This window comes from Jatropha curcas, chromosome 6 (genome assembly GCF_041381405.1).
Source record: "Jatropha curcas cultivar XTBG-Jc1 chromosome 6, XTBG_Jcur_1.0, whole genome shotgun sequence".
Taxonomy (NCBI): Eukaryota; Viridiplantae; Streptophyta; class Magnoliopsida; order Malpighiales; family Euphorbiaceae; genus Jatropha; species Jatropha curcas.
This window is the reverse complement of record NC_143156.1, coordinates 25,093,091-25,105,714: the sequence shown is the minus strand read 5'-3', so window position 1 is coordinate 25,105,714 and position 12,624 is coordinate 25,093,091. Positions and strand designations below refer to the sequence as shown.

General features: G+C 32.0%; 1 protein-coding gene across 1 annotated transcript; it reads right to left on the bottom strand.

Moving 5' to 3' along the window:
* Window positions 1-601: 601 nt before the first annotated feature.
* LOC105645352 (uncharacterized) lies at window positions 602-1,465 on the bottom strand. The gene is made up of 2 exons (XM_012230928.4): window positions 1,205-1,465; window positions 602-1,109 (listed from the first exon to the last, which is right to left on the bottom strand). Exons 1-2 carry the CDS (start codon window positions 1,389-1,391, stop codon window positions 835-837), a joined length of 462 nt encoding a protein of 153 aa, XP_012086318.2. The 5' UTR covers window positions 1,392-1,465; the 3' UTR covers window positions 602-834.
* Window positions 1,466-12,624: the final 11,159 nt, after the last annotated feature.

Here is a 12,624-nt window from a genome sequence, read left to right as displayed (position 1 = left end):
AATTTTATTAAACATCAATATTCATCAGCTAACCGCTTTCAACCATTAACTCTAAGGAATCAACAACAACGGTTAGATATTAGGCACTAGCTATAAAGTACCAAACCATTGTTTCTGTCAAAATCGAAATTAAACCGTGGTCGGTACATGTTGTAGGTACATATGTGATTTAATTTTTTATATATAATTTTCTATTAATTTTTTTTAAAAGCATTTGAGATAGTTCAACTTAAGCAATTTAGCGTTATTCATAAAAAAAAACACACCAAACATAGATCATTGATAAATGTCAATCGTACAACAAGGAAGTGATAAATGCAGAACAAGACTGCAATTTACACACCGTCACATATGATAACAGACAACAAAGTCTAATTCAAAAGATGCTTGAGGACGAGTACTATGTAAATCCATGCACTGGACTTCTTATTTAGTGGCATCTACTGAGTGATTTTCTTCGAGCTATTGTTTTATCCAGCTCAATCAAATTAGAGATCTTGAATTCAAAAAAGGCAGGAACAACATCTGTGTTGCCTCTCTCAAACTCATAGGTATGCTCCACATATAATTTTCTATTAATTTTTTAAAATAACATTTGAGATAGTTCAAATTAAGCTATTTAACATTATTCGTGAAAGAAACACACCAGACATAGATTATTGATAAGCGTCAACCGTACAGTGACAAAGTGATAAATGCAGAAGACTGCAATTTACACACCATCACATACAACAATAGGCAACATAGACTAATTTAAAAGATGCTTGATGACGAGTACTACGTAAATGCATACGCAGGACTTCTTATTTAGTGGCATCTACTGAGTGATTTTCTTCAAGCTAGTTTTTTATCGAGCTTAATGAGATTGGAGATCTCAAATTCAAAAAAGGCAGGACCAACATCAGTGTTTGCTCTCTCAAACTCGTAGGTCCGCTCCACCTTACTGCCATTTCCGTCTGCTCTCAAGACTTCGATCACTCTAATCGTGGTGCCACGTGTATTGAAATCTCCAGCATTTCCATTTGTAAGTATATGTACATGGTAAATGCTTATCATATTCACTCTGTCAAGTACAGTGATGTTGACTTCTGCCCACACGATTGGAAATCCTATACAGACATATATACAAATAAATAAATATAAACAAAATAGATAGAGATCCAAAAGAGTAATGTTTAATGGCATCGGTTTAAATTTTCCTTACCACTAGCATATACGAGTTGGAACCTCTTAATATAGTCATTTGTACTCTCGCGAACATTGATTTGGGTGTAGACGTCGGGCAGGAGGTTTTTGAGATCAGTTGAAGCCCCACCGAGGAACTTCACTAGCTTGTCTGCACTTGATTGAAGGGTTACAGTGCTGACAACCTTGATAGGGTAAGAAGCCATTTTTTATGATATGCAAGAACAAGTTAACTCAACTAAGGGAGAATTGATTATTGGTTGATGGATGCATTGGAGCTTTACTTAGACCTGTATTTATACTAGTACAATTTCTATTCCATCCCATCCAATCGCTGAAAAAAAAAAAAAAATTTAAACTTCAAAATTTCAGATGTACCATGTGTCCACATGTATATTAAGTATTTTCTTTACACATAAAAAATGTGGCTATTAGTCGGCATATTGGATGCATGCACTTGTACTAACAGCCGATTTAACTTATTTAGCCACGTTGTTTTCTTATCTTCTATAGAGAATAATATCTAGACATGGTTTTGGTAATATAGTTTTTCTTTTTAGTTTATAGCTAAAAAATAAATAACAAAAATCAATCAGATGCAGTTATTTGGTCTTTTCACTTATGTAAATAGTGAGAGGTCTCAAGTTTGAGTCCTCTCGACCACAAATGTCTTCACCAACTTGATGACTCAAGAGAAGAGTTATTTCTATTATGTAGTCTGCAATATTATTTTGGCTCATCAAACCTCTTAATAAATTTTAAAAAATAAAATTTAATTGTAAGCGTAGGTCTCTTATAAAATTTAAAGTGTCACAAAATTTTGTTGACAATGGATAAGAAAGAATATAATGGTAGATATCCGTGATCAATTTATTTTACAGGTCCTTAAAACAAGACAAAAAAAGAAGTTTTGGAATCCTACGTAACGTCTTGAATACGTGGGTGTGGAAACATTAATTAAATTATTTTATTGCTTGATTATAAATTTAGTGTTTTAACGTTTGAGAATTTTTTTTTTAATAATACTATAATAAATCAGCTCAGAATTTAATTTACTTGATAAATCTAGCCCAGAAATTCTTTTATCAGCAAAAAAAAAGTCTTATTTTATTAATTAATCATATATAGGAAACACTCAGCAAAATCAATGAGCTATACCCAAGCCAATAATTTCCTATCTAGGGAATAGGTATCCTGATCCTAACACGTGCGTGTGGAATAGTGTTTTAACGCGGTTGCACGTTTGACCTAATTTTTCCTAATTTATCTCAAAATCAATGATCCTAATTTTTCAAGTTTAATGTAGATCATTCAACTCTCAGTAAACCACGTCCATAGAATTATGGGGTGTTTTGAGAAATCCATTTAGTGAAGTTGTCTGCATTTTTCTATAAAAAAGTTGGAATTTTTGGATTCTAATGAAATTGAGATTCTTGCCGTTTTTCAGGCCATTCAGGTTTTTGCTTCTTTTGCATTTAACAGCTTCCAATTAATTGTTGACTCAGGCTCTAAGAGTGTAGTAATTTGGAAGCTACACAAAGACAAGCGACTTGGAAATGGTGAAAAAGTTTTAATAAAATGGAAGCTCTATTTTTGGTTTGTATCCATATTTCCTTCAACTTGATTAGAAGACCTAAGAATGAATTTGATGACTTTTGGCTAAATGGTGTTAATGCGGCACAGAACTGTTTCGTTTGGTTGTAGTTGTTTTTTTTTATTTCCCTTGATTGTTTGTAGGTGAGTTTTTGGGATGTTGTGCATTTTTTTTTCTCTTTATCAGATAGATTTTCTTTATCAGATTGTATTGTTCAGTCAGATTTTTATTTGATATTTTCAGGTCAGTTGTGGTGCATCGCTGAAGTCTAGTGGCTTGGAGTAGATTTTTAAAAATGTCAAACTTTTCTTAATTCTTTAATTCTAATAAAAAAATTTTGTTGGTAATAAACAACAATAATACATATGTAATATAGCCTAGTAATTCAAAAGTAAATATGAAAATGAGTGAAATTGATGGTAGAAAAAAGCAACTGAAAATTAATTTTAGGACTAATTAATCGCCAAGTCTGCTAATGCACATAATTCTGAAGGTTGTATAAGCGCTCCTTTTTTCGACCATCTTAATTGTTGTAAAGTGGTGCTTGGTATTTGATTTTAGATTTTCTAATTTCTAAAATCTATTAATTTTATATTTTAATCTCAAAAAATAAATCATATCTCATTTAATTTGTTGAAAGAAATACGATAGAAGAATGTTTGGTTCAACTGATGCATGCAGCTAATAGCTTAATAGCTGATGAGTTAGGTTGCAGGTGTTTGATGAAGATTTTAATTCCCAACTCATATTTGATAGAAGTCTCACGCTCCATGCCATCAGCTTCATTTTAAAGCTTTTTAGTATGAGTTAGCGTTAGGTTTAAATTTGGACTTAGTTAGTCTTATAAAAATAATTATCAATAATTTTTTTAAATTAATATTATTTTTTATAATCTATGTATAATTATTTAAAAATAATTAAATATTATTAAACACCATTTTAAAAAAAAATTAAGACTTTTGATTAATATAACACTTTAACACAAAAGGTATGATATTTACCTTAAACTTGTTATATATGTGTAAGTTATAATTCATAATATTAAAAAATATTGGGCTGTCGTAACTTAGTTGGTTAGAGCATCAGTTTAGTACGCAGGAGGTTTTGAGTTCAACTCTAAACAAAATTAACAATCTTTTTGATAAAAAAAATTTATAATATTGAAAAATAATTTTTAGTCATTTTACATTATGAGAACAACATCAACTATAAGGTATCAATAACCGGTATTAGATATCATCTAGTGTGAATAATTAAACCAAACGACGGCTTGAGGTTTAATGTGTATAAATCGTAATTGAGATTTAGTAGAGAACCGAAAACGTAATAATCTCCCTTAAGCAAGTAAGGGCAATCAAATGAATGTAATGGTAAAAGAATTTTCAAAAGTCTTATATTTAATATAGTTTGCTTTGTTAATAACGCTAATAATATTAGTTGCTTAATATCAAACAATGCAAAGATAAATATAAAAAATACTTCTCTCTAATAAAATATTATAGATTCAGTATGTAAATTCACTCTTGTACTTTTTACGAAAAAGATTGTAGCTCCCTAACTTTTACTTTGATCCATAAAACACTTCAACTTATAAAATTAGACCTGTTAAATACTTTATTTCACGCACTAAAAACATCAACTTATAAAATTAGATAGATTAAACACCTATTGTATAATAAAAAAATGTGAAAATTATTATAGCAAAAGTTATATTAATCACATATTAAATTAATCCTCTCGATCACAGGTGTCTTCGCCAACTTGGTGAAGCTAGATAAGAGTTATTTCTATTATGTAGTTTATAATATTATTTTGATCTATTAAACCTCTCAATAAATTTTAAAAGATAAAAGATAAGAAAGAATATAATGGTAGAAATCCGTCAGCGATTTATTTTACAGCTCCTTAAAACAAGACAAAAAAAGAAGTTTTAGAATCATAAGTAACGTCTTGAATATTCTAGTTAACCTCAACCCTTTCTGTTTTTGGCAGAGTACAGAAACTCAATTCAAGACATTAGAATCTCTCTCACGGAGAAGGTTGCTTGATAACCTCTTTCACAATAGCTTCTAACCTAAGCTATTACACAATTGTTTATCAAATAAAAATCTGTCTACTAAAGATTACAGAATCTAAATAGACAGATAGAAATGCAAATATAAGCACAGGAAAAATAATTTTTCAGATTACAAAGTTGTTTAGAACACAGAACCGTTTTTCAAAAGTAGTTATCAAAATTCTTTTCTCTTTTAAAGATAAAAACGTGAATTGTAAAGGTGAAAAGAAAAACGAGGGTAGAGAGTAAGTTTTGAGAGATAAAAGATGTGATCAATAAGTGAATACTCTTAAAACGAAAACTCTTTCTTTCACTTTGTTCAAAGCGTGAAAACTCTTTTTATAGAGAGATTTGTGACTCTCGTTTTTAGAAAGTGGATATTTCATTTTGAAATCAGAATATTCTGCATAAAATAATATTAGCATAAATAATAAAATTTAAATTTATTTGTTTTGTTTTAATCATCAAAATTCCGATTAGAATTTGACTCTTGAGCCAACAATCTCCCCCTTTTTGATGATGACAAAATCAATAAATTTAGCAAACATAAAAACGTGTGCTCCCCCTAAATTTTATGCATATAAGTTCTAAGCATGCCAAATGATCTTAATATGAATCGAAATTAGAACATGTATTTTGCTCCCCCTGAATAAATGCAATAAAACTATTTGTGAAAATTAGAACTAGGAAGATATTTTAGAAACTGATTTTAGAAGTAGCAAAGATAGACAAGATATTCTAAGTTCTAATAATCAGAGCATACGGTCAGAGCAAAAGAATAGAATAGAAGCAGATATTAGGAATAGAACAAAAGAACTCAAGTCCAACCTATAGAGCAGTCGTTAGAATAAAAATCTAAGTTCTAAAGCACTCAGTTCATCATATAGAATATCTAGCTCGCCAAAATAGAACATATACCAAGATTAGAAAATAATAAACACTAAGATATAAGTACTTTGGTCACCACATAACAGAGTATGTACCAAAATATCACCAAAATACGTACCAAAATATCACCAAATATCCTGCATTCTCCCCCTTTTTGTCATCATACAAAAGGTTTAGAAAAGATCAGAGCATAATAAAAAGAAAATAAAACAGAGTTAAAACAAAATATCCTAAAGAAAATGTTCATAACACAGAAATCAGAGAGGCTTGGGATCAGTTCTAAGTCTCTTAGATCTTCTTAAATTCTGAGCAAGAGCGGTTTCAGAAGAACTTTCTGGCCATTTAGAAGAAGGGTGCAATGGAGGCTTTCTTCCATGAGTCCTATGTTTATCCGCAGTGTGCTTGACTTTCTTTGATTTCTCTGAGGCAGGAGTGTAGGGTGTTCCTTTAACTTTTAGAGTAGCTATCTTCCTTTCATTGACATCTTTCATTCTTTCCAAGGACTCAATGAGAGACTGATTCTGTTCAATCACAGTCTTGCAATGTTTTATTGCCTCATCAAGTTCCTTGTTATGCTCTTCTATAAGCTCTCTTTCCATCCTTCCGAGCATAGCTTCCCTACTCCTTTGAGCTGATAAGAACTCAGATTCTTTTTCTGTTTTGACCTCAGTTGACTTTTCTTCATCACTTAATTCCAGCTTTTCTGTCTCAGCATCACTGACTTCTTCTACTTTCTTTCCTTTTTCAACCTTTCCAGACTCCTTTTTCTCTTCTGTTTCTTCCTCTTTTTCTGATTCTGCATCCTTCTCAGCTGTTTTCTCTTCTTCTATCTCTTCCTTCTTTTCTTCTTCTAATTTCTTTTCTTCTCCTCTTGTTTCCTCTATCTTTTCTTCCTTCTCTATTTCTCCCAATTTAGCTTTTCCTTTCTCTTCTTTCTTCTTCTTTTTCTTAGCCTCTTCTTTTCTTTTCTTTTCTTTCTCAATTTCTTCTTTTTCTATCTTTTCTTTTTCAGCTTCTTCTTTTCCTTTCTCTTCTTTCTCAATTCCTTCTTTTCTTTTCTCTTATTTCTCTTTTTCTTCTTCACCTTCTTCATCTTTCATTTTTAACGACCCACTGTCTAGCTTTGGGACATTATACCCATCACTCTCCTTTAAATCAACATTCAGGAATTCAAACACTGGTGTAAGTACCATTCCATAGGGCAGTTTCTTGGGGTTGTTCTGCATCTTGTCAAAGATAGTATAACATAGGTTGAGAGGTTTCTTTTCAACAATGTGCCACATAATGCACAACTCAACCTGATTCACATATGTAAGTGAAGCACTTTTGGGATAAATATAATGCACAATCAGTTTGTATAGCCATTTCATGCTATCTGTCAAATTTGAACATTCAATAGTGCCCTGTTTGTCAGCAGAACCCCTTTTCACAATTTTCTTCACAAATTGTTCCTTTTTGTACTCACTAACCCTAGAAATATCCTTAATCTTCGTTACCCTAGACCCAGTATTTGGCAAATCAAAAATCTTGCTCAAGTCAACGTAAGACAACGATTTGATCTCACCCTTAAGCTTTACAGAAATCGACTCTGTTCCACTAACCTTAAGAGAACCGTAGAACTCTTTGACTAAACTTTCATAACACAGTCTATTTAATGACAGAAAACTCATCCAACCTTGAAACTCAAAGAGTTCCTTGAAATCAAACTCATTACTACCAAAAAAATTTCCAGTCAATGACATACGAACGCATGAGAGGATATGGTGAGAGGACAGATTTACCTTTGTCGCGTGCCCTAGCTACTTGTTTCTTTGAAGTAGTAGTTTTTGTTTTTCCTTCCTTTGGTTCCTCTTCTGGCTTTTTCTATTTTGACTCCTTTTGCTCATATTTCTTTGAAAGCCTTTTTAGGAGTTGAAGTTCTTGCTCAGTTAAGGAATCAGATGAGGAGGTGGAACTTAATTCGGCCATTGTTGAGATTTTTGATACACAGAACAGCTTAGGGTTTTGTTAGCAAGAAAGCGAGAATATGAAGCAGTTAATGGAGAGACAAGAACACTTAAGTGGCGGAAGAAATCGAAAATAAAGAACAGTCTTAAAGAAATTCAAAACGACAAATAGAATAAAAGAAATAAAATAATAAAATAATAAAACCGCCAAAGCACTAAGGATACGAAACATAATAAAACAAACACACACAATAAATTAATTGTTTTTGGATTTGGTCTAAAGCAAGATTCTGATAGTGACATTAGAAAGTCATATCAGAGCGATATGCATTTCTTTTTAGACAAAAAAAAAAACGTTGTTCACACATAAAAAAAATTAAAACATAGCAGGTCTTTCATTTTCGAATATAGAAAGCAGTTTACAACATACTTACAAAGTTCTAAAGTTACGAGTTTAGAACTAACATACCAACTTCTCTTCTAATTGAGCAAAATTGACTTTCATTCAAAGGTTTAGTAAAGATATCTGCCAATTGCTTTTCTATACGAATGAACTCAATTACTATGTTTCCTTTTTGTACATGATCACGTATGAAGTGATGTCTGAGTTCTATATGCTTGGTTCTAGAATGCTGAACTGGATTTTTAGATAAATTGATGGAGCTTATGTTGTCACAATTGATTGGCACTGTTTCTAATTTTAGTCCATAGTCTTCCAACTGTTGTTTGATCCATAGAACTTGTGCAACACAACTTCCAACAGCAACATATTTCGCTTCTACATTAGAAAGAGCAACAGATGTCTGTTTCTTGCTAAACCATGATACAAGGGCACTGCCTACAAATTGACAAGTCCCAGACGTGCTTTTTCTATCTATTCTACTTCCTGCAAAATTAGAATCACTATACCCAACAAGATCAAATGTATCACCTTTAGAATACCACAGACCCAGATTAGAAGTTCCACAAAGATATCTTAATATTCTTTTTACAGCAATTAAATGAGATTCTTTAGGACACGATTGAAATCTAGCACATAGACAAACACAAAAGTGTATGTCTAGTCTGCTTGCCGTTAGATATAGTAAAGAACCAATCATACTTCTAAACAACTTGATATCCACATCCTTACCTTTTTCATCTTTTTCTAATTTTGAGGATGGACTCATTGGTGTACTACATACCTTGGCATTTTCCATTTTGAATCGTTTCAACAATTCTCTAGTATATTTTTCTTGATTAATGAAAATTTCATTCTCACATTGTTTGATTTAAAGTCCAAGAAAGAAGTTTAATTCTCCCATCATACTCATTTCGAACTCACCCTGCATAATCTTAGAAAATTCCTTATAAAGAAGATCATTAGTAGATCCAAAAATTATGTCATCAACATAAATTTGTACAAATAGAATGTCATGTGCTTTATTTTTGATAAATAGTGTTGTATCAACCTTTCCTCTTGAAAAACCATTTTCCAATAGAAACTTACTCAATCTTTCATACCAAGCTCTAGGAGCTTGCTTCAAACGAAATAAAGAGCTTTAGTAAGTTTATAAACATGATTAGGTTTATCAAAAATTTCAAAACCAGGAGGTTGTTCTACATACACTTCTTCATTTAGAAAACCATTTAGAAAAGCACTCTTCACATCCATTTGATATAACATGAAGTTTTTAAAACATGCAAATGCACAAAGCATTCTAATGGCCTCAAGTCTAGCAACCGGGGCAAAGGTCTCATCAAAATCGATGCCTTCCTCTTGATTGTACCCTTGAGCCACTAATCTTGCTTTATTTCTCACAATGTTACCTTGTTCATCAAGCTTATTTCTAACACTCATTTTGTTCCAATAACAGAATGGTTTTTAGGTCTAGAAACAAGTTTCCAAACTTGGTTTATCTCAAATTGATTTAGCTCTTCTTGCATAGCAAGAATCCAACTTTTATCATTTTGAGTATCTTCTAAATTTTTAGGCTCTAATTGAGAAACAAAAGCAACATTACCAAAATATCTTTTAAGTTGAGCTCTAATCATCATCCTTTCTGAGGGATTATCCATAATGTCTTCTTGGGGATGATACTTATGAAATCGCCATTCTTTTGGTAATTGAGAATCTTCATTTTCTCTTCCTGGCATTTGACTTTCAACTATATTCTGATCTTCATGTTCAACTTCTGGTTCAGCCTGATTATCAGTGTTCTGCTCACTTTTTGGTTGTTCTAGTTGTTCTGATTGTTCATTCTGCTTTTCATGATTAGAATCTACAACATCATCACTTTCTAATGTTCTAGGTGTAGAGTCAGATTCATCAAACACAACATGAATAGATTATTCTACAACTAGAGTCTTTTTATTAAATACTCTATATGATTTACTATAACTAGAATATCCCAGAAAAATACCTTCATAAGATTTAGCATCAAATTTGGCAAGATGATTTTTCTTGTTATCTAGAATAAAGCATTTGCACCCAAAAATGTGAAAATAACCAATATTTGGTTTTCTACCTTTTTATAGCTCATATGGAGTCTTTTTGAGTTTAGATCTTACCAAAGCCCTGTTTAGAATGTAACAGGCAGTGTTAACTGCTTCTACCCAGAAATACTTTGGTAGTTTAGAATCACGTAGCAAGGTTCTGGCCATTTCTTGAAGTGTTCTATTCTTGCGTTCCACTACTCTATTTTGTTGAGGTGTTCTAGGTGCTGAGAATTTTTCTTATCTTCTATAGTCAAAGAAGATTTCATTTCTTCTGAAACAAGAGCTCCTATAAGATAATCATAAGTGATGAGAGTCTCTTTGTAATTCATGACAGTTCCTATAGAATCCCATTTTTTAGGTAGAATTCTAAGGATTTTCTTAACAAGCTCATCTTCTGAAATTTCCTTACCGAGAGTTCTCAAAAGATTAACTATATTAGTAAATCTAGAACTTAAATCTGCAATAGTTTCTCCTTCCTTCATACTAAACATTTCATATTCTCTCCAAAGGATATTTGTTCTGGATTCCTTTACTCTATCTGTACCCTCATAGGTAACTTTAAGTTTTCCCAAACTTCTGTCGCAGATTTACATCCAGACGCTTTGTTGTATTCTGTTGCATCTAAAGCACAATGAAGAATATTGATAGCTTTTGCATTTATAGCAATATCATTCCAATCAGCATCTGTATATTCTTCTTCTATTTTTCTAACACTCTCATCTCCTACAATTCTCATGGGAATACGAGGACCAGCAATAACGTTCCTCCAGCAGTTTATATCAACTGATTTCATGAAATTTTCCATTCTAGTTTTCCAATAAGAGTAATTAGAACCATTGAACAAAGGAGGTCTAGAAACAGATTAACCTTCTAACGAAATAAGAGGAAGTGAGGTTGCCATGGGAGGTCTAGAAACAGATTGACCTTCTAACGAAATAAAGAGCTTTAGTAAGTTTATAAACATGATTAGGTTTATCAAAAATTTCAAAACCAGGAGGTTGTTCTACATACACTTCTTCTTTTAGAAAACCATTTAGAAAAGCACTCTTCACATCCATTTGATATAACATGAAGCTTTTAAAACATGCAAATGCACAAAGCATTCTAATGGCCTCAAGTCTAGCAACCGGGGCAAAGGTCTCATCAAAATCGATGCCTTCCTCTTGGTTGTACCCTTGAGCCACTAATCTTGCTTTATTTCTCACAATGTTACCTTGTTCATCAAGCTTATTTCTAAACACCCATTTTGTTCCAATAACAGAATGGTTTTTAGGTCTAGAAACAAGTTTCCAAACTTGGTTTATCTCAAATTGATTTAGCTCTTCTTGCATAGCAAGAATCCAACTTTTATCATTTTGAGTATCTTCTAAATTTTTAGGTTCTAATTGAGAAACAAAAGCAACATTACCAAAATATCTTTTAAGTTGAGCTCTAATCATCATCCTTTCTGAGGGATTATCCATAATGTCTTCTTGGGGATGATACTTATGAAATCGCCATTCTTTTGGTAATTGAGAATCTTCATTTTCTCTTCCTGGCATTTGACTTTCAACTATATTCTGATCTTCATGTTCAACTTCTGGTTCAGCCTGATTATCAGTGTTCTACTCACTTTTTGGTTGTTCTAGTTGTTCTGATTGTTCATTCTGCTTTTCATGATTAGAATCTACAACATCATCACTTTCTAATGTTCTAGGTGTAGAGTCAGATTCATCAAACACAACATGAATAGATTATTCTACAACTAGAGTCTTTTTATTAAATACTCTATATGATTTACTATAACTAGAATATCCCAGAAAAATACCTTCATAAGATTTAGCATCAAATTTGGCAAGATGATTTTTCTTGTTATCTAGAATAAAGCATTTGCACCCAAAAATGTGAAAATAACCAATATTTGGTTTTCTACCTTTTTATAGCTCATATGGAGTCTTTTTGAGTTTAGATCTTACCAAAGCCCTGTTTAGAATGTAACAGGCAGTGTTAACTGCTTCTACCCAGAAATACTTTGGTAGTTTAGAATCACGTAGCAAGGTTCTGGCCATTTCTTGAAGTGTTCTATTCTTGCGTTCCACTACTCCATTTTGTTGAGGTGTTCTAGGTGCTGAGAATTTTTCTTATCTTCTATAGTCAAAGAAGATTTCATTTCTTCTGAAACAAGAGCTCCTATAAGATAATCATAAGTGATGAGAGTCTCTTTGTAATTCATGACAGTTCCTATAGAATCCCATTTTTTAGGTAGAATTCTAAGGATTTTCTTAACAAGCTCATCTTCTGAAATTTCCTTACCGAGAGTTCTCAAAAGATTAACTATATTAGTAAATCTAGAATTTAAATCTACAATAGTTTCTCCTTCCTTCATACTAAACATTTCATATTCTCTCCAAAGGATATTTGTTCTGGATTCCTTTACTCTATCTGTACCCTCATAGGTAACTTTAAGTTTTCCCAAACTTCTGTCGCAGATTTACATC

What these genes read in the sequence shown, in the direction of transcription:
- LOC105645352 (XM_012230928.4), bottom strand. Translation starts at nt 1,391, where the DNA reads ATGGCTTCTTACCCTATCAAGGTTGTCAGCACTGTAACCCTTCAATCA. An exon ending in CCAACTCGTATATGCTAGTG is followed by an intron (nt 1,110 to 1,204) that starts GTAAGGAAAATT and finishes ATGTCTGTATAG; the next exon opens with GATTTCCAATCGTGTGGGCA.